General features: G+C 48.1%; 1 protein-coding gene across 1 annotated transcript in view; it reads left to right on the top strand.

Moving 5' to 3' along the window:
• Nucleotides 1–21,236, top strand: part of GNL2 (G protein nucleolar 2) — a 39,928-nt gene extending 18,692 nt beyond the window's left edge. The window contains exons 7-16 of the mRNA XM_029571255.1: nucleotides 866–1,024; nucleotides 2,433–2,546; nucleotides 2,685–2,813; nucleotides 10,151–10,255; nucleotides 11,940–12,098; nucleotides 14,122–14,229; nucleotides 14,734–15,179; nucleotides 15,934–16,013; nucleotides 20,483–20,574; nucleotides 21,055–21,236. Of these exons, the coding sequence (XP_029427115.1) occupies nucleotides 866–1,024; nucleotides 2,433–2,546; nucleotides 2,685–2,813; nucleotides 10,151–10,255; nucleotides 11,940–12,098; nucleotides 14,122–14,229; nucleotides 14,734–15,179; nucleotides 15,934–16,013; nucleotides 20,483–20,574; nucleotides 21,055–21,189 (1,527 nt within the window). The 3' untranslated portion in view covers nucleotides 21,190–21,236. The remainder of the gene's footprint in view (nucleotides 1–865; nucleotides 1,025–2,432; nucleotides 2,547–2,684; nucleotides 2,814–10,150; nucleotides 10,256–11,939; nucleotides 12,099–14,121; nucleotides 14,230–14,733; nucleotides 15,180–15,933; nucleotides 16,014–20,482; nucleotides 20,575–21,054) is intronic.
• Nucleotides 21,237–21,989: the final 753 nt, after the last annotated feature.

The raw sequence follows: 21,989 nt of genomic DNA, 5'->3' as shown, positions 1-21,989 counted from the left end.
TCAAGTTGTTAGATGTGAGGAGAGCGTTGTTGAGAGATCTCAAGATAACTAATGACTTCAGATGGTTGGATTATCTCTTTGTTCTGTGGAGCGAGCTGAAAAGAGGTTTGAAGGCATCTAAGACTACTATTGCACGATGGCTTAAGGAAGCTATTGGATCCACTTACATTACTAAGGGTCGTTCGGTTCCTGAGGGCTTGCGTGCTCATTCTACGCATCCTCAGACAGCCTCGTGGGCAGAGGCTCAGCTAGTTTCTCAGCCAGAGATTTGCAAACAAGCGACATGGAAGCTGCTACATACTTTTGCAAGGCACTCTTGGCTGGATGTGGGGGACACAAGTGCCCCATCTTTTGGCGAAATTGTTCTGCGAGCGGGACTCTCCAGGTCCTACCCTGAGTACATCCCAGGCGTCTGGACTGATCTGGGTACGTACAGGGAAAGGAAAATTGGTTCTTACCTGCTAATTTTCGTTCCTGTGTACCACAGATCAGTCCAGAACCCGCCCGTTTGGTAGAGAGGGAGAGTTGTGTGCTCAGTCTGTTTACATAATATGAAATACAGGATTGTTTAAATAAAGTTAATTAGTTGAAGAGAGTTTTTTTTGAAGTTTTGGATAGATTTTTGGCTTGGGTACAGACTAATACTGAGGAGAACTGCAGGTGGCACATGTGGTTAAGTAGCAGTATCAGTAAAATTTCCCTGTCTCCATCTGCTGGTGGGGAGGCAAAACCCAGGAGTCTGGACTGACCTGTGGTACTACAGGAACCACAATTAGCAGGTAAGACCCAGTTTTCCTATGCTGGGTTCTAGAGCTGGCTTGGTTGAGAGGTTCTTGATCACATGACCCTTGCCTTGACTTCACAGGTGATCGATTCTTCGGATGTCATAATCCAAGTTCTTGATGCCAGAGATCCAGTGGGTACCCGCTCCTCTCACATAGAGGCCTACCTTAAGAAGGAGAAGCCATGGAAGCATTTGGTATTTGTCCTGAACAAATGTGACCTTGTCCCTACCTGGGTCACAGTAAGTACAATCCTGTTTAACTTTTTGAGCGCAAGTTAACACGATTTACACGCACAATTTAATAAGAATTCTATAGTTCTTGAATTTTTACCTTGCCTTTCCAAATAATGCTCAAGGTGACTTAGAGTAGTATTAGAAAAAGTGAAGAATAGCATCCAGTTGGAATAATTCCTTGCCCCAGTGAGCTTACAACCCAAGTGGGTAACTGAGATAAAGTGACTTGCTCAAGATCAGAAAGAGTAACAATGTGGGCGGAGTGGGGTTTGAACCCTGGCTTCAGTCCATTGCTGTAGCAATCAGGAAGATTGTCTAATATTGTGGCTCACACAATTTTAATATTTTTTTCTGGAAACATTAAATTTTGGGCAAAATCCTGGCTGTTGTGCAAATTATGCAAACACAGCTGCCCCGTAGGCGCCTTTGACATTTTTACTTTTAATTATTGCTTGAGCTTTAAATCCACACCTTGCTGTCCGTTAGCAGGGGAGCCCCTGCGAGGCCAAAGATTGAATTGGATGTTTAAAGCACGTGATCCATCACACCCGGGGCAGTGGCCGGCGAAGTCCCTGGCACTGGAGATTAATTACCCTGCCCCTGGCCCCTGAAGTAGTGCAGGCCGAGGACTTGTCTTAACCGTGCGATCCCCATAAGAAGTCTGGTTTACATTAGCCTGTGCTAATTGAGTTTAGCTAGTAACGAAAGCCTTCTTGGTGTATTGTTTTTGCATTAAAGCATAATATTCCAAACATGTATTGTCATATTTGAAGAGTTTAAATTCCTAGGAATGTTGCTTTTGGACCACTGTGGTCTGTCTATTTATCTATTTATTTTGGAAGTTCAGGTTAGATGGGGGTGTTATGTAGCTATGTTAAGCACTCTCTTTTGTGCTTAATGAAAAGTAGTAGTGAGCCCTTTTGTCTCTTTCCTTTCTGGGCCTGGTTCGCTTTCTGGCGCGCTTCTGCTTTCAGCCTGGGTTGGAAGCTGCCTCATCCCCGTTCGCTGTGACATATGACAGGGTGGGGGGAAAAGGAGCAAAGCTGAGGCGTCCCAGTCTTTCATTCACAGCTGCTGAGACGAACCCCTGATTTATAACCCAGTCATCACAGCGACATCCCTTGGCAGGGATCCACAGACAGCTGCCCCCTTTTTAAACCAGGTACACGTGCACTCCCGAATCTTACCAGTAGGTTGTGCTGGTGTGCAATGGCCTCCCAGCCCCTGCTGGCCTGGTTTGGGAATCAAGCTCTGATCATCTGCCTGACTGTGCTGCCACTGGGCTGTCTCGTTGGTCCACTGGGGTCTTTCTTGGTAACGAATTTTGGAGATAATAAGTGGAAGTATTGTGCCTGGATAAATAACACTTCTGCATTGATTTATTTAACTGGTCACTGGTTTTGTTTCTTTCTAGAAACACTGGGTTGCTGCCTTGTCCCCGGATTATCCGACACTTGCTTTCCATGCCAGCCTCACCAATCCCTTTGGGAAAGGTGCTTTTATACAGCTCCTGCGGCAGTTTGGGAAGGTAAATGCGCTGTTTCCTGTTCTCTTCTCTGCCCCCTTGGGAAAATACTGTAAAATCAGCTGAGCAAATTCTCCTGATTAAAGTCATGCATTTTGGAGAGTGTAAAATGGATCCTCGTTTGTCTTCTCTCATCTGCAGTTGCACACCGACAAAAAGCAGATCAGTGTAGGCTTCATTGGCTATCCAAATGTTGGGAAAAGCTCTGTGATAAACACACTGCGATCCAAGAAGGTCTGCAACGTGGCTCCCATCGCAGGTGAAACGAAGGTAATGTCTGCAGGAAGGGCTCCTGCTTTACATACAGTACCCAGTTCTGGGTCTGGAGGGAACGTGGATAGATGTGGGTGTTTTCATGTTGGAGGAAGTATCCCATTCGGGGGTTAGCCAGATAAAAATACCTCTGTGTTGGGCCTGTTAGGGGATAGACACTTGGCTTCCTTTTATGTACGCGCCCCTGGGACTTTGACAATCATCCAAGATATTCAAGAGCGGGATAACGTGGCAGTGCTTCAGCTGCTGCCCGGGAGGTGCATGTGACACTGTACAGAGAGCCTTAGTTATGGCTCTCTTTTTACTCTGCAGCATTTTGAAACCACGTTGAGTCAAATGGAGCTAATCGTGTTTTAAGATTCAAGAAAAGGAAACAGAATGTGACTCTTGGAGACATGAATCACTTCTGACCTTGGCTTTGTATGATGGATGTGAAGTACCGCTGGGGTAGAATTTTTTTTGTTGTTGACAATTTGTATTTGCATGATCTTTACTTACAAGTTTTGTGCATCCAGGTTCCCAGCGATGATAAAATCTCTTCCATTATATTCTGCTCATACCCAGATCAGTCCAGACAAGTGGGTTAATGTATCCCTAACAGCAGATGGAGGCAGAGAATAAAACCTTTCAGGCACTGCTACATAACTGAGTTTGCCACCTGCAGTCCCTCAGTGTTTCTCTGTCTCCAGCAGATGGTAGAGGTGCAAACCTGCACTCGGAGAGAGAGTGGGAAAAAAGATTGAAGAGCTCCCTGAGGTGTTAGGCATCTTCCTGAGCCATCCCTCAGGTGGAGCCGGGCAAGCAGGGATGTTGGTGATCCTGGCTGTCTCAGCTGGTGTCATCCAGAGGATCCGAAAGGCCAGGGGTCCTGGCTCCCTTGTTCCCTTTGAGACCTACAATGGCAAGATCAGGGAAGTATGCTCTTCTTTTTCTGGGGATACTTTTTAAGGTTGCTGCTCCTTTAAAAAAAAAAAAAAAAAAAAGGGGGGGAGCAGGTCGGGGCGGTGTCCACGAGTCATGGCTTGCAAGAGGGAGAAGAATCGCAGAGTCCCTTGTAAAGTCTGAGGTCCTGGGCTTTCAGTGGCAGGGACTCTGGCTGATTGCATCAGGCTGTGCAGTGCGTCTGCTGCGGGACTGCGCCAAGTGGTCGAGGCCATGGTGCCGACATCGTGGCACGGGACAGTTTGTAAGGCCTGCGGATTGTGTCGGGGGCACCTCAATTCGGCAGCGCTCTGCACAGCTTGTGCGTCGGGGGGAGGGGGGGAGAGGGATCCTCTGGTGAGGCAGAAGGCTCGAGCAGAGTCATGCGGTCGGCAGGCCCAGTGCCAGAGGCTCCTGGGGGGCTGCAAGCTCCCCAGTTTCTAAGGAGACACATGGCAGAAGGCAAAGAACTGCGGCAATACACAGGGATTCCCCTCCCCTTCCTCCGTCTCCCGTGAGCCTGAATAATTCTGGGGAATTTGCTGGTGGAGGAGAGCCTGAGAGGGACGTGCCATTCGACGAACCTTCTGACATGGAGGAATTTTTCACAGATTTCGTTCTGCTCCTTCATAAGGCCTATTTGGCAAGGAAGGGGGCAGGGAGGAAGTGGAAGGTCGCAGTGTACCCCACAGAGGCCTAGAGGAGCTCCGAAAGAGGGGTCCAGGAGTTTCTTGCTATGCCAGAGTCTGGAGGGCACCTCAGGAGATGAGGACGGTGATCACTAAACTTGAGAGGACTTGGATGATCCACTAGATGCGGGGGATGTCCCTGCATATGGTCCCAGGGATAATCCCATGGATAGTGATTCGGATGCCGGCCCATGGGCTGTGATAAGGATGTGACTGATCCAGATGAAGCTCTGATTTCAGAGGGGGGATGTTCTGAGGGTTGTCCACTTGTTCCGGAAGGAAGAGTTGTGACCTCTCATTTCTGGAGGAGCTGGGGATTAAGGTTATTCAGGAAGACTCAGACAATGAGGGCATGGATCCAGTCCTGGATATAAGAACATAAGAACATGCCATACTGGGTCAGACCAAGGGTCCATCAATCCCAGCATCCTGTTTCCAACAGTGGCCAATCCAGGCCATAAGAACCTGGCAAGTACCCAAAAACTAAGTCTATTCCATGTTACCTTTGCTAGTAATAGCAGTGGCTATTTTCTAAGTCAACTCAATTAATAGCAGGTAATGGACATCTCCTCCAAGAACTTATCCAATCCTTTTTTAAACACAGCTACACTAACTGCACTAACCACATCCTCTGGCAACAAATTCCAGAGTTTAATTGTGCGTTGAGTGAAAAAGAACTTTCTCCGATTAGTTTTAAATGTTCCCCATGCTAACTTCATGGAGTGCCCCCTAGTCTTTCTATTATCCGAAAGAGTAAATAACGATTCACATCTACCCGTTCTACACCTCTCATGATTTTAAACACCTCTATCATATCCCCCCCCTCAGCTGTCTCTTCTCCAAGCTGAAAAGTCCTAACCTCTTCAGTCTTTCCTCATAGGGGAGCTGTTCCATCCCCTTTATCATGTTGGTCGCCCTTCTCTGTACCTTCTCCATCGCAATTATATCTTTTTTGAGATGCGGCAACCAGAATTGTACACAGTATTCAAGGTGCGGTCTCATCATGGAGCGATACAGAGGCATTATGACATTTTCCATTTATTCACCATTCGGGGGCCACCGAAGGCTTTTCCGTTGCCCAAGAAGATAAGGAAGTTAGTGACCTGGGAGTGGGATTCCCCGGAGGTTGGCTTGAAAGTCAGCAGGGCAATGTCAAAATTGTACCCGCTGACAGAGGAGACCTTGGAGCTTTTGAGACTACCTAAGGTAATTGTGGCGGTGTCGGCAGTCACTAAGACTATCATCCCCATAGTTGGTTCGCTGCACTGAAGGATGTTCAGGACTGAAAGCTGGGGATCCAGTTAAAAAGTATGTTTGAGGTTTCAGCGTTGAGTCTCCAGGTGGGCATTTGTGGGAGCCTGATGCAAAGGGCCTGCTAGCATTGGGTGCAGAAGGCACAGGAGGCGGCGCATGCTGTAGTGGACAATCCCAGGCAGGCGACCCGATTGGAGGCCAGGGTGGCCTATGTGGTAGATGCACTTCATGACTTGGTGCGCACTTCGGCCAGGAACATGGTTTCGGCAGTGGCAGCTCACAGGCTCCTTTGGTTGCGCATTGGGCGGCAGATGTTTGGGTCCAAATCATAATTGTGTAGCCTTCCTTTTAAGGGAAAACTGCTGTTTGGAGAGAATTTGGAACAGCTGATGAAGCAGTTAGGGGAGTCTAAGGTGAATAAGCTTCCAGAGGACAAGAAAGCAGTCACAAAGGCTTTTCCAACGCATTCTCGCTTCTGAGACTTGAGGCGTTTTTGGTCTGGAAAGCGGGCGCCAGCCTCAGGGCAGAAACAAATCTTTGAATGGCAGCAGTCCTTTCACAGTGCCAGCAGGACTCCCAGGGAGGGTTCTGGTCAGGGGGCCAGAGCCAGTAAGACTTCACAATGAAGTCAGGCTGGTCCACTCTTCTGTGGAACAGTGGGGGGAGATTGACCCTTTTTCTTCAAGGAGTGGACCAAGATCACATCAGACTAGTGGGTTCTACAGGTGGTAAGAGACAATTACGCCTTGGAATTTTCTTGTTCGCTGAGAGGCTTTTCTGGTGTCCCACTGCATATTCCGAAGCAAGCGGGAGGTGATCCAGGAGACATTGCTCCGTCTGCAAAAGCTAGAGGCGATTGTGCCAGTGCCTCCGGAGGAGCGAGGAAAGGGCAGGTACTCCATTTATTTCATGGTGCCCAAAAAGGAAGGCATGTTCAAGCCTATTCTGGATCTTCAGAAGGTCAACACAGCACTGTGGATGCTGTGCTTCTGGATGGAAACGTTGCGGGCGGTAATAGCAGAGATGCGGAAAGGAGAGTTTCTGGCATCATTAGACCTGACAGAGGCATATCTGCATATACCCATAAGGTTGCAGCACCAGATGTTTCTATGGTTCATGGTTTTAGGGCAGCATTTCCAGTTTTGGACGCTCCCTTTCAGGCAAGCGACTGCATGGTGGACATTCACGAAAATGATGGTAGTTATGATGGCAGCCCTGAGAAGAGAGGGGATTCTAGTTCATCCGTACCTGGATGATTGGCCAATCACCCAGTGCACTGGATGATTGGCAGTGCACTGGTCATGGAAGTGTTGCGCGTGCTTGGCTGGGTGATAAATTTGTCAGTCAGCTGGCACCAACCCAGTCTCTAGAATATCTGGGAGCACTGATTGACACCTGGGTTGGCAAGGTGTTTCTGACCCAGGGGAGAGTAGCGAAGTTGCAGGTGCAGATACTTCATTTGCTACGTCTTCTGGTGCCCAGAGTCTGAGATTATTTACAGGTACTGGATTCAATTGCGTCTACTCTGGAAGTGATTTATGGACCTTTGCCCACATGCATCCTCTCCAGAGAGCTATACTGTCCTGGTGAGAACCGTTTTTGGAGGACTTTCAGCAGCCGTTACTGCTTCGGGGGACTCCAGATCCAGTTTTCCTGGTGGTTTTCATGCTGAGTTTGGAGAAAGGGGTGAATCTGGAGACTCCAGACTGGGTGGTGATGATCACAGATGCCAGTCTTAGTGGTTGAGGGGTGGTCTGCCCAAGGTCTGTAGTTGTAAGTGGAAGCAACGTGGTTTATCAATAGTCTAGAAACGAGAGCTGTGCGCAGAGCATTGCTGGGGTTTTTTTCCCGCAGGTTTGAGGGTGAGAGTGTTCTCAGACAATGCTACAACGGTTGCCTATATCAATCGTTAGGGCAGGATGAAGAGCCACGGCGTAGCTCTCGAGGTCCAGGAACTCTTTGTTTGGGCAGAACAGTATCTGGAGGGGATAGTGGCTTCCCATATAGCCAGAGTGGACAATATGCAGGCAGATTATTTCAACAGACAATAGCTGGATCCAGGGGAATGGGAGTTGTTGATGGTGGCCTTCAACTTGATTCATGCCAGGTGGGTCCTGCCCTGATGATCTAATAGCGACTCAGAAAAATGCCAAAGTGCCTCACTTTTTCAGTCGCAAGAGAGAGGTTAGGGCCAAGGGCTTGGATACTCTGGTTCTTCCCTGGCAACGGGGATCCGCTGTACATCTTTACTCCATGGCCCCTGGTAGGGTGCAATCTTCCCCCCCCGCCCCACTGCTTCCACAGAAGAGTGGACCAATCTGACTTCATTGTGGCGCATAGAGACATCCAGGCAGCATAGCACTGGTAGCACCGGAGCGGCCATATTGCCCGTGGTTCGCGGACCTGGTTTGGCTCAAGGTAGACGGGGCTGTATGATTGGCTCATCTGCCAGATTTGCTGCGACAAGGACCGGTCTTCTCGGATTGAGAGGATCACTTTTGACTTGCAGCTTGGCTTTTGAGAAGCAACGTTTGCGGTTGAAGGGATACTCCGAATCTGTTATCACCACTTTGCTTCAGGCTAGAAGACCGTCCATGACCATGGCTTATATATCCGGGTGTGGAGAGCGTTTTGAGTACAAGGTTGGATTCTTTGCGAGTGGATATTCCACACATCTTGGCATTTTTACAACAGGGCTTGGCTAAGGGGCTGGCCTATAATTCGTTTCACGTTCAAGTGGTAGCTTTGGGTTGTCTTGGGAATAAGCTGCACAGGAGAGCCTTGGCATCTCACCCAGATGTGGTGCGGTTTCTAAAGGGGGCTAAACATTTGAGACCTCCAGAGTGCAGGTTGTGTCTGGTGTGGAGCTTGAATTTGGTTCTGCTCTGTGAAGAACCCTTTGAGCCGATGCAGAGAACGACTCTGAAGGATCTTACCTTGAAAACTGTCTTCCTGGTGGCGAGTTGTTTGACCAGGCAGATATCGGAGCTGCAGGGTTTGTTCTATAGGGAGCCTTTCCTGTGGATAAAGGAGGATGGGGTTTCGTTGCATTCGGTGCCCTCATTTTTGCTGAAGGTAGTTTCCTCTTTCCACCTTAACCAGACGGTGGAGCTTCCGACCTTTCCGAACTGGGCTTTGGAGACATCAGTCTAGGGAGCTTCACTTGTTGGAAGTGAGACTGATCCTGTTACGCTATCTGAAAGTCACTAACAGCTTTCAGCGTGCGGATCATCTGTCTTATTTGGTAGGACAAAGAAAGGAAACAAAGCATCCAAAGCTACGATTGTTAGGTGGTTAAAGGAGGCCATTTTCTAGGCCTGTCTTTGTAAGGGCCGGAAGGTTCCAGAGGGGTTGTGGGCACGTTCTACTAGGGCGTAGGCAGCCTTCTGGATGGAATGTCAGTTGGTCTCTTCTCAGGAAATCTGTAGGGCAGCAACATGGTCTTCCCTTCACACTTTCACCTGGCATTATTGACTGGATGTCAGGGCGCCGGATGAGTCTACGTTTGGCAGGAGTTTGTTGCGAGCAGGTCTTTCGGGTGTCCGCCCAATGTAGGGGAGCTTGGGTACATCCCACTTGTCTGGGCTGATCTGGGTATGAACAGGAAAGGAAAATTGGTTCTTATCTGTTAATTTTTTTTTCCTGTAATATCATAGATCAGTCCAGAGACCTGTCCCCCTGTTCTCAAAAGACCTTTATGGACTCTGTCTGTAATTTCTGTGTGTGTATATATTCAGAACCGGTGGAGTTACAATGGATTTTTGGTTCCTTTGATGAGGGAGGCTCTGGGTTAGGGTAACATAAGTTCTCTGTTCTCCCTGGTTAGGGTAATTTGGCTTGAGTACAGGTCAATACCGAGGGACTGCAGGTGGTGCTCTCGGTTATGTAGCAGTGCCTGAAAAGTGGTTCTGTCTCCATCTGCTGGCAGGGATGCAAAACCCACTTGCCTGGACTGATCTGTGGTAAGAACCAATTTTCCTACAGCGTTTCTCAGGAAGCATCACATACATATAAGCACATGGAAACGACTGATATAGATTTCAATGATCTGTCAGCATTTTGGGAGTCTTCAGACTGAAGGATCGCACCCCCCCACCATCCTGGCTTCCCCCTTGCGAGTTGCCAGTAGCTTGACCTTGAAACAGAGAGAAATGTGAACAGCTGCTCTTACTGTTAAAAATACGCAGACACCACAATTCCTGATGGATGGCAGGGGTCTGCTTTAATACCATACGTGCAGCATATTAGGAGATTTGCAGTAACTGTATAGGAGTACTGCTTAGCACATTAATGTATACAGTGGTTCATTGAGGGAGACAGGGGTGGGAGCGAGCCTTGGCTACTATACTTAAGCAGAGTGACCTGGGAGGGGGACAGAGTGAATGAATTGGAAGTGCTGCGGTTTAGGAGTTGTTTAGTGGCATAAAAAGTCTTTTCAGGTGTTCCAAATAAACCTTGAGCTCTTGGCAGGTGTGGCAGTATATCACCCTGATGCGTCGCATTTACCTTATCGACTGTCCTGGTGTGGTTTACCCGTCGGGTGACACGGAGACAGACATCGTCTTAAAGGGAGTGGTAAGTGTTTCAGCAACACGCTGAAAAGTTAGTTTACATATCGGATGTGTGTATAATATCTCTGCCTTCCCCCTCCCCCCACCCGTCATCCGAAAGCCAAACCGAGATTTGGCACTGGGCCTAGAGCAGGCGTGCACGGATTGACGCTGAGCAGGGCAGCGGAGCAAGGCTTGTGTCTGTGACAGCCAGGGCCTGGTGAGAGGAAGCGTTTTCTGAACGTGCCCGTTTGGTATTTTAAGTGAAACGGGAGCTCCTCGCCTCTCTTTGTTCTCTTGGAGCAAATGTATAAGCTTCAAAGGCTTTTAAAGCATTTGGATGTCCTCTCTTTATTTCCGGGCTGTGGAGACTTAAATGCTGTTAGGTTTTGGAAACATTGCATCTCTTTGGCTCCGCCTGCTGTTGCCAGGCCAAGGAACCTGGGGTACTTTAGTGCCATCTGCAGTCCTGGCGCTCTGATGCATCAAAAGTATAAATTCAGCATTGAGGGGCAAATGTTAAAAAGCTGCATAATTAAAAAGTACACCGCTACCTTGAGCCACAGGTGATGTCTCTGAAAATTGGCTAAAGGGGTGGGGATTCAGAGTCGCCATGGAGTTTGGCCTTTCTGTTTCAGCGGCTGGGGTCCAGGGGAGCAAGTGCTGCACATAATTGGCTCTTTATAGAGCTGTGAGATTCCGCCTTTTACCAAGGAGAATGGCACCGCTTTTACACAATGCCCTGTGAATCGTTCTAGAGCTGGAATCTAATTTACAGCTGGCAGTTTGTACCACATGTAACTTGCTACACCTGCTTGCAAAGTACCTAAGTGTAGCCACATTGCAAAGCTAGGTGACTCTGCCCGGGGTAATTGTCTGTGCCCGGGGTAATTGTCACAGCCAGGAATTTAGATTCATTCGCAAGCACGTTATTATTACAATTCTAAGCACATCTGATCCCAAATATCTGTAGCGTGGAAACTGGACATCCGATGCGAGAGAAGGATACGCGAAGGCCTGGCTGTTGTCCTGCTGTTCTCATTGTTGGCATTTCACAGTGGCTGTGTGTCTGGCAGCAGTGGGAGAGCTCCCATGTCTGCGCATGTGGGTGGTGAAGAGGACGCTCACCCCCCCCCCCCCCCCCTGGCTTCTGAAGTGGTGGTTGCGTTGTCCTCAGGATTACTAAAACCCTTGGACACATTTGAAGCTTTCTGCAGTCGTGAGGCAGGGTGCACGGTGTCTCGCTGGAACAGCGGAGCCTAGCAGGCCCTAGTTGCTTTTTAGCCTGCCACTGAGACATGGAAGCCGAGCCCAGTTTAGTTCAAATTCCTTTTAAACATTGCCTTAGAAATGAATCTGTTATGTGCTGTAGAGTCTTAGAGAGTAACATGCCAGACACACTTCCTTATTCTGTTGCATGTCCCCAGGTCTTTGCTAGTGAAGCAGTGGCCTCTGGGATGCGACTGTCGTCCTGTCTTTCACCCCACAGTGTCCTAGCCAGCTAGGGTGTGGCTCACTGCAGACACAATTACAAACCCTATCGCATTAATAAATAAAGGGAACCCACGCGTTCAGTATAGCACCAGGTCAGATAGCACTGATGCGCATGCTGATTTTATCTGGGAAGATTTTTCCACCAAACTGTTTGTTTTCATAGTGCCTCTTGCCTTTTTCAAGCTTACGATAAGAGCGACTTGTATATTCTTTAGGTTCAGGTAGAGAAAATTCAGAGTCCTGCAGACCATATTCCTGCTGTGCTGGAGAGAGCGAAGCCGGAATACGTCCGCAAAACCTACAGAATCGAGGCTTGGCAGCACGCGGAGGATTTCCTGGAGAAGCTTGCTTTCCGCACAGGCAAATTACTAAAGGTAAGCAGCTCCGCTTCGTCCTAAAGCAGGGAGGCGTTGGCATCCTTCACACTGCCTCCCTCGTGGTTTTCCTCTCTCTCTCTCTCTCTCTCTCCCACCCTAGAGACCGCGAGCACACCTGTACTGTGCCCCCAGCTCCCATCGATTTCACGTCAAACCCAGGCCTTCTGCTTGTCTGCGAGGTGAACTGTTGCAGACCCACTAAGCCTGTGTCTTTTACAAATCTATTTGCTAATGCTTCATGCAGGGCTTCTTAACCCTGTCCTCTGGGGGGTTTCAGGATCTCCATAACTAAGGAGCATGAGAGAGATTTACACAAAGTGAGGGCAACTTTCAGACAGCCTGGATAGTTTTAAATCACTTTTGCTTTCCTCTGAAAGCTCAGTTGAGGTGTGCACTTTAAAGCCTCCCATGCAGTTAACCACCTGCTCTTTAGTGCAGATAGGTAGTGTGTGTGCATTTGAAAATTTAATGTCTGTGGGCTGTTTTCCACCTTCAGGACTGCTCCTTTGTAATGCGGCTAAAAGACCATGCATTGTGAACCTCGAGTGTGCTTTCTTAGCTGCTGTAAGAGAGATGATTTTTGGACAGGCCAATTTAGCCATGTAAATGCCTTTTAAAATTGTCCTCACTGGATCTTTTCCTAGCGTGTAGCCAGATGGACTCAGGACCCCAATGGGTTATGTTCCCCTGCCAGCAGATGGAGACTGAGTGTTAGGTTCCTGTACCCAGATCAGTCCAGACAAGTGGGTTTATTCATCCCTCCCATCAGATGGAGGCAGAGAACAAAACTTTGGGACACAACTACATAACGAGAATGCCACCTGCAGTCCCTCAGTATTAACCTGTACCCAAGCCAAGATCCAAAAAGTCATTCCTCTTAAGGCGCAAGCCGACCGAACATTCAGTTAGTGTCGCCAATAGCTCCGGCAGCGAAGAAACATAAGCGCCTTTCTCTCTGCGCTGCTTGTCGTGTTCGGGCTGCACAGTCTGACCTGGATTGTTGCTTATGTCAGCGTTTTCAGGAAGCCCAGGGAGAATGGCCTCCCCGGACTTTGCTAAGCCCGGCTCCTCCCATTCAGAGGATGAGACAGTCACAGCCTTAACTGGAAGTACCCCGGACCTGAATTCCCCTGGTCATCCATGGGAGAGGGAAATTCAGTGGCACCTAACCCAGTACCTCCTGGGCTAGGCATGGATCCGGCCGCCTTCTCTTGGGTGGAATTTTTTCAGGGCCTTCGTACAGGCGCAGTCAGCTACCTCACTTGCCCCTGTCTGGATGGAACCACAGCCGGTGAGCCCCTCCCTCTTCCAGTCCTGCCGGCAGACCTCGAGGCAATCCTCGCCTCACCAAGGGTGTCCCTGGCAGGGGCGCAGACAGCATGGATGAAGGGGAGGATACAGATTCCTTGGAAGATGGGGACATTCCCCCTGGTTTAGAACTGTATTGGACCATGTTACAGTTTTTCCATAGATCAGGGCGTCTATAATCTTACTGGGGTTCAGTGTTTGGTTGAGTTCAGTTACGGTTATCCGTTTTTAATCAAGGGTTTTGATTAGTATGTCCGCAGTGACCTTTGAAGAGAATACTGAAGAGCTGAGTTCATTGCAGGGGTGGATGTAGGGTGATGTCAGCTTTGAAATCTGACTCCATCTCCGTCTGCTGGCAGGGGAACATAAACCCATTGGTCCTGAGTCCATCTGTCTTCACTAAGGAAAACGAAATTATCAGGTAAGTAATTTCTCCATCAGTGTATGCAGATTTATCTCATGCATATTCATTGAAGTTGCTGTGGGAGTCACCAAAACAGTTTTGGGAAGGCCTGGCTGAGAAGCAGCCAATCCTAGGTGACCCAAAGAGTTGAGCTTTGAGAAAGTAACTTTTGTCAGGGGAGAGAAAAGAACTGGGGGAAAGCTTCCTGATGGATAATGGGAATTAGTGTCCCTCTGAGGATGCCAGGTCAGAGGGTGGCTTTAATTATCTTCTGATTACCCTGCAGGGCCTCTGTATGTTGTCTTTCAGGGTGGTGAGCCCGACATACAAACCGTAGCCAAAATGGTACTGAACGACTGGCAGAGGGGCCGGATCCCGTTTTTTGTGAAACCACCCAGTGCGGAGCCAGTTTCTCAGGTAAAACCACAGGGTGGCTCCTGGCCCTTGACTGGGGCTGTTTGAGCAGAGCGCCCTGAAGCTGTTTGAATGTGTCCTACAATTTTAAACTGCTACACTTTTGAACTGCATGCAAAGTAATTTTGTCTCAAATTTTACTTTTTAAATAAGAAATGAAGAAGAAAAGTATTAGTATAACAGAGCTGGTGCAAGCAGGAGAGTGTATTTCAGACATCTCTTAACCAAGATATGGTTTCAGGTGCTAGTTACAACTTGCATGTACCGCCATCCTGCAATTAAAGGTGCTTGCATATTGAGGAAGCATCTGGCGATGTCCGACCTACACATTTCACTGTAGAAAAACAGAAAGCAAGCTACCAGCTTACTTCTTCCAGCGAGAGATCTTTTTAAAAGAAGATAAAGATGTTTCTGAAGCGTATGTTGGTTACTGACTTGCTGGTATGAGTGGAATGCCAGGGGCATGGCAGAGATTTTATCGTATTCTGGTCTCTCTGCTTACTTCAGTCCTCAGACTTGCTGGAAATTGCCACGGTGCCGATCCAGAGTGAGGCAGGAGAGGAGACGTTAGAATCTGGGAGCACCAGCATGGAGCCAGCGGAGCCCCGAGAAGGCACGCAGGCTGCGAGCGAGGAAATAAAGCAGCTCCTGTCCCGAGTCCGGCAAAACTTTGGCAAGATTAACGTGGTGCCCGAATTCTCGGGGGAAGACCTGGTGCCGATTGAGTTGTCGGACACTGAGCTCCTAGGGAGCGATTCCTTGGGAGAAGAGGAAGACGATTCTGCTGATGGTCACGCCGACGAGCAGAATGAATTTGATGAGTCCAAGCAGGTACTGCATGAGAGAAGCAAAGAGCAAAGCACCAAAGCTGTACATCGGGCTCTAGACGATAAGATCGCAAAATATAAAAGATTCCTCAGTAAAGCCAAAGCCAAGAGATTTTCTGCCATCAGGTATTCACACACGCTTTTAGTAAATAATATTTTTCTCTTAAGGTGTTTCTGTCTGCACATCATCTCAGCTAGTATTAAAGTAATGTTTTTGTTTTGGAAAATAATAGATGAGCTCTGCAAGTTTCCAGCACACAAAACACCAAGGAACTTGTGTATTGACGCACCACAGTTAGGGGCTGAGAAGTCCGTCCGGCATTAATGATTCCTGGGATTGAATGACTCCCTTATGGGAGAGGCTGAGCAGGGTAGGGTGCTTCAGCTTGGAGAAGAGACAGCGTGGGGGGGGGGGATCTGATTCAGCTGTACCAAGTCATGAGTGGGCTAGAACGGGTAAATAGGGAACAGATATTTACCCTTTCGGATAGCACAAGGACTAGGAGAAACTAGCAGGTGGCAAATTTAAAACGGGTTGGGGACTCAATGGACAGTGGTGCTGTGGAATTTGTTGCTGGATGATGCAGTCAAGGTCTCTGGCATAGCTGGGAGGAGATGTCAGCTGGACTTGGCGAAAGCCACTGCTTAACCCTGGGAGTGAGCAGCAAGGAACGGATGGATCTGAATTTGGGGACTGGCCACTGCTAGAGAGAGGATGCTAGGTGCGGTGTGTGGTTGCTCTGAGCCAGCATGGCCCGTCTTATATTCTTAGGTTCTTATCCGTCCTGTTACCACCATACAGGAAAGAAAGTTCTGCTTTAATAGTCTCACTGATTTATCAGGCATAATGCAAAAATATTATTTTATGTCTGTGTTGTAGGATCGAAAAGGGACTGAGCGAAAAGATTTCCACAAAGCCTGAGCCAAAGTTAAAAGGACAAGAATCATGGCAAGGCCAAGGTATGGTGAAAAGGGGTGAATTTTCAAACATTGCACGAATAAAATGGCGCCTAGTAGGTGATTCCTTGCTATTTTCAAAATCTGCCAAAGTGACGCGTATACGTATATTTACTCCTGCTCAATATCTGATGAAAGTGATCGGAAACAATCCCTGGGGCTTCATGAGCTGAAGATGGACTGGAAGAACTGGTAGACTAATTAATTGATAAAACTGGTCATTTCATTGCTGCGCGCATGTTATAAAATCCCCTGATTTATGTCTGTAAAACCCAATTTACGGGAGTAGGGTAAAGGTGTCAAATTAACATGATTAAAATCCTCATGCGTAACCTTTTAAAACCGAAAGTAAAAATGTGGATGTATGATTCGCACACATTTATCCAGCTAATTTCCAAATTATTCAGCTTAGTGCCTTCCCGCTGCTTAGACTGACAAATTGCAACTCATTCACATAAGTTGCAGCACTTTTCCAGCTATTGGAGAAATTGCTTACCTGATGATTTTGTTTTCCTTATTGTAGACAGATGGACTCGGGACCAATGGGTTTATGCTGCCCTGCCAGCAGAGGGAGTCATAGAAACATAGAAATGATGGCAGAAAAAGACCAAACGGCCCATCCAGTCTGCCTTGCAAGCTCCCACTCTTATTTTCCCATACTTATCTTTCACCAACCACCAAGTTCAGGGCCCTTGTTGGTAACTGTTTGATTCAAATTTCCTGCCACCCCCTGCTGTTGATGCAGAGAGACGGTCGGGTTTCAAAGCTGACATCACCCTAGATACACCCCTGCAGTGAGCTCAGCCCTTCAGTATTCTCTTCAAAAGCCACTAGATTTACTAGCGAAAAAACTTGATTAAAATAAGATTAAAAATATGATTAACAAACAGATAATTACAACTGTATTCAACCAATCATAAATATTGACCCCCAGTAAGAATATACCCTGATCTAGGGACTGGATGAAGGCTTACCAGTAATGTCTTGGATTCAATATCAGCTACAAGGCGACTCCTTGGCACCGTTCTTGGGCAGCTGAGGGTGGGATGCTGAGTCCATCTGTCTACACTAAGAAAAACCAAATTATCTGGTAAGTAATTTCTCCATTTCTTAGGGTGTAGCCAGATGGACTCAGTACCAATGGGAAGTACAAAAGCTACTCCCAAAAGGGCGTGAGGCTGCCTGCGGTCCGGTTAACGATGCCTTTGCAAAGGCTGCATCCTCTCAGACCTGAACGTCCAGGAGAGGTAAGCAAAGAGGGCCATGTCGCTGCTCAGCAGATATCGGCAGGAGACAGTGGTCTAACTTTTGCCCATGAGGCTGCCTGAGCCCTGGTGGAATGAGCTTTAACCTGGGAAGGTAATGGCTTTCCTGCCTCCACATAAGCTCTCGTGATAACCTCCTTAATCCAGCGAGCTGTGGTAGCCCGCGAGGCTGGTTCGCCCTGTTTCCTTCTGCCGTGAAGGGCAAACAGGTGATCCGTCTTTTGGACCGGTTCTGAGACTTCCAGGTACTGCAATAAAAAACTCTTGATATCCCATTGATGGAGGAGGTTATATTCATCCGTGTCCTTGAGTTTATCTAAGGATGGCAATGAAATGGACTGATTTAAATGAAACTCTTGAGACTGCCTTGAGCAAGAAGGATGGAATGGTATGGAGCTGAAACGCTCCTGGAGTCATCCAGAGGAATGGTTCCCGACACAATGCCTGCAATTCAGAGAGCTTGCAGAGCATATAGCCCCCAAGCACACTGTGTTCAAGGTTAATAAACGCAAGGAAAGACTGCACAGCGGCTGAAAAGTGGAACCTGCCAAGAATTCCAATATTAGATTAAGATTCCAAAGGGAGCCAGCAACCATAGGGGAGGCCAAAGGTGTTTCACTCCCTTCAGAAAATGGATCTCATCCGGTCAGCCAACAGGGAGGCTCCACTCACCTCACCCATAAAACAGGAGAGAGCCGCTACTTGCATCTTCAAGGAGTTAAGGGCCAAACCTTTATTCAAACCATCCTGCAAAAATTCAAGAATTAGTGACTGCTTTGAGGGAAGACACCGCGTTCTTCTTACCAGTCCTCAAATATTCTCCAGACCCGCACATACCCTAGGAACGTAGAGAACTTCCAGGCGTGAAGTAAGGTAACGATTACCATCACAAAATATCCTTGCTTCATCAAGTGTGCGCTCTCAATGGCCAGACTGTAAGACAGAATCAACTCTGATCCTTGTGAAGGTCCAGTCCCTTCTGCAGCAGTTCCCTGTATGGTGGGAGGCACAGGGGATGCTCCACTAGGAGTCTCCACATGTCCGCATACCACGGATGCCTGGACCAATCTGGAGCTACTAGTAGGACTTACACCTCTGTGGTGGTCGATTCCGCGAATGACCCTGCCCAGCAGGGGCCACGGAGAGAAGACGCTACAGTAACTCTTCTTCCAGCCAGAGCTGAACGAGGGCTTCAATTCCGAGGGCCCACGGATCTCTTCTGCAACTGAAGAATTGGGGAACCTTCGCGTTGTAAGATACATTTCCGCCCACTCCATAAGGCGGTCTATCTCCTGCGACACTTGCTGGCTCTTGGTTCCTCCCTGGAGGTTGATGTAGGCTACTGTCGTTGCGTTCTCCGACATTATGCGGACCACTTGACCCTGAAGTCTGTGGCTGAATTGTAAGCATGCCAGCCTTACTGCCCGGGCTTCCAGGCGATTGATGTTCCAGAGGGCCTCTTCTTCCATCCAGCGACCCTGGGCCATGAGTTCCTGACAGTGAGCTCCCAGCCCCGGAGACTCGCATCTGTTGTGAGAATCAGCCAGTTCAGGGAGAACATGGACACACCCCTATTCAGATGAGCCTCCTGCAACCACCACTGGAGGTGAGAACAGACTCCCATTGGTAAGTGGAGCCGAATCAAATAGTCTTGAGACTGCGTGTTCCAACATGACAACAGAAAGTGTTGAAGTAGGCGCCTATGTGCTTTTGCCCATGGCACTACTTCCAAAGTTGCTGCCATCAAACCGAGAAGTTGAAGATAGCTCCATACAGTCGGGCATACCATTGTCATCAACTGATGCACCTGGTACATTAATTTCTGTATCTGTGTGGTTGGGAGGAAGACCTTGCCCTGCCTGGTGTCGAACAGGACTCCCAGATACTCCAAGAACTGGAAAGGCTTGAGACTGCTCTTGTCTAGGTTACTACCCAACCGAGCTCCTGAAGCAAGGAGGTCACCCTTTTGGTCACCCGGAGGCTCTCTTCCACAGACCTGGCCCAGATCAGCCAGTTGTCCAAGTACAGCTGTACCAGTATTTCTTCTCTTCTCAACACTGCTGCCATGACCACCATAATTTTGGAAAACGTTCTGGGGGCGGTGGCTAGGCCAAAGGCCAGTGCCCGGAACTGATAATGGCGACCCAGTCTTGCAGAGCGTAGGAAGCGTTGGTTTTCTTGATGGATTGGAATATGTAGGTAGGCCTCGGATAGGTCCACGGGTAAGCCACCATCCAGTCCCTAGATCAGGGCATCTATATTCTTACTGGAGTTCAGTGATTATGATTGGTTGAGTACAGTTACGGTTATGTGTTTAATCATATTTTTAATCAAGTTTTTTCATTAGTATGTCCACAGTGGCTTTTGAAGAGAATACTGAAGGGCTGAGGTCACTGCAGGGGTATATGTAGGGTGATGTCAGCTTTAAAATCTGATTCCGCCTCCATCTGCTGGCAGGGGAGCATAACCCATTGGTCTTTAGTCCATCTGGCTACATACTAGGAAACTTCCGATTTATCCAGCTATGTAGAAGGAGGCCTACATAGCCAGATAAGTCTGAAAAGCACTACTTGTACATCTAAGTAGTGCTATCTGGCTGCAAGCCGCTACTTAGCTGGATAAATCCAAACTTGCGTGGCTAGTGGTTTTTACGTATGTGAGCACTTGTGTGTGTGTGTGTGTGTGTGTATGTATGTACTCATAGTTTATAACCTGCTCGTATCCTTTCTGCGCAGGTTATAAAATACTGTAGCAACTTTGCGGGTATCTTATATGGGCACGTGCGAGCAGTTTTGAAAGTTGTCCTCTCTGAGTATTGAGGAGGAAATGAGCATGCAGGGAGTCTGCCTGTCTTTTCACAAATTCATGGCTTTGCAGGGAGTGTTCCCCCTTCACTTGCTGGCTTGGCTGTCTCTGAGATTTCTTCACCAGTCCTAGCATGGGGCCCCTGACTTCTAGAGACCAATCAGTTGATAGACTCGCTAGCCAACATTTAGCGAGCTTTTTAATCTGTGTAGTCAGTTGCTTGTAGGGCATGAAACAAACAGATCTGTGTGGTTTATGTTCCTGGGGCTTAGCTGCTTTTAATATTACCGATTTCAGCTACATGAAGGGGTGGTGCTCCTTTTGGAGGAGAATTTTTCACCTCGTGTAACTGTTGGAAGCTGCCATTTGTAAATAATTCTGAGGCGTATTCTTCATCTCAAGGGTCCACAAAACGAGGAAAGAAAAGGAGAATAGACTATGACAGTGATGAAGGTCAAGCTGCAGCATCTCAGCCGAAACTCACGTCAAAGGAGGTAAGTGTCTGACATGCTCTTCAGATCCCCAGTCTATTTAAAAAAAAAAAAAAAAAGAATAAAAAGCTTGCTTCAGAAGTGGCTGAAGAAGAGACGAGGGAAAGTTGTGAGACTAGGCTGCCAGTTAGGGTGCTAATGGTGGTGTTTTAGTGATGTGCACACCGGACAGAGAGAACCAATTACCAGGATTTCAAGTCTGCACCAGCCTTGAATCTGTGATCTCCAAGTGAATGTGCTCATCCCTCGAGCCAGGCAGACCTCCTCGAGAGCTGCTGCCTGACAGCATGGCCATGGCTTCCACAGAGGCCACCTCTGTCCTGTGAAGTGGGCCACAGCGGTGGGAAAAGTCTCAACGCCTTAGAGAAAGTTGGGACGATGGTTTTCATCTCGAACCAAGAAATGAGCAGCCTTGCGGGGGTGGGTTTGTTTCAGAGTCAGGTTGCAGTGGGGTTTTTCACCTTTCTCTTGCTGTCCTCGCAGAGGAGAAGACTGGAGCGAGAGCAGCGCCTGCGGAAGGTCGGTGTACGATACTACGACACACACAATGTGAAAAACAAGAACAGGAACAAGAGGCGAGAAGGCTCAGAGAGACAGAGAGCAAAGCTGAAGCAGTGATACTGTGCCTTGCATTGTTCCATTAAACTAATTTTACAAAAACACAGGACCCTCTCATAAAATTATTTATTTTGTAAAGAAATGTGTTTATCCAGGGCACACCTTTTTCCTTAAAAGGATGAGCAGCTTACAGGAACCAAATGTTTAAAAGCTCTATTGTAATACTGTAGGACACTCCTGCATCCTCCCAAGGGTGGGTTTACTTTTCTTTGGTTACAGATGACTTACATTTTTTTGGTGTGATAGTTTGGCAACCACATTAGCTTCAACTGTTCCTCCCTCTTCACCACCTTCTGGCTGTTCTTTACCCTTTCACATGGGCAGAAAGCCTGTGTCGGAGCTGACGGCATAGTTGCACTTCCTTGCACTACGTGCTAAAGGCCTCGGCTCGCCCAGGCGCACGGCAGCCTACACGGGATATTCTTGGTCAGGCAACTAGGGGATTGGTTCAGCCTCAAGTGAACGCCACGCTGATGCTACAGTTGTAATGTTCATGCCCCATGCAGATCTCAAGGCAGGCTGCCTCCTGTGTCAAGATAACACTGGGCACCCTTTCCAAAGGCGACAAAATCTTGCAGAGCGAGTGATGTCATATTGTCACTGCATAAACTACTGGAGACAAACTAGGTGCAACGCCATCAGCGCCGTGATGGGTATTTTTTCATTCTTGTAGCGTAAGGGCTTAGATTTGGGTCTGTACTGAAGTGCAGGGCAGCATGTGGCCTGTGACTGGTGTGTTGGCAGTGTACTGTAGAGATTTTTGGCTGGTAGCCCAGGGGTTCCATTATGAATTTACCCTG

This window comes from Rhinatrema bivittatum, chromosome 11 (genome assembly GCF_901001135.1).
Source record: "Rhinatrema bivittatum chromosome 11, aRhiBiv1.1, whole genome shotgun sequence".
Lineage (NCBI taxonomy): Eukaryota > Metazoa > Chordata > Amphibia > Gymnophiona > Rhinatrematidae > Rhinatrema > Rhinatrema bivittatum.
Note: the sequence above shows the minus strand (reverse complement) of the source record. Positions and strands in the feature narration are given on the sequence as shown.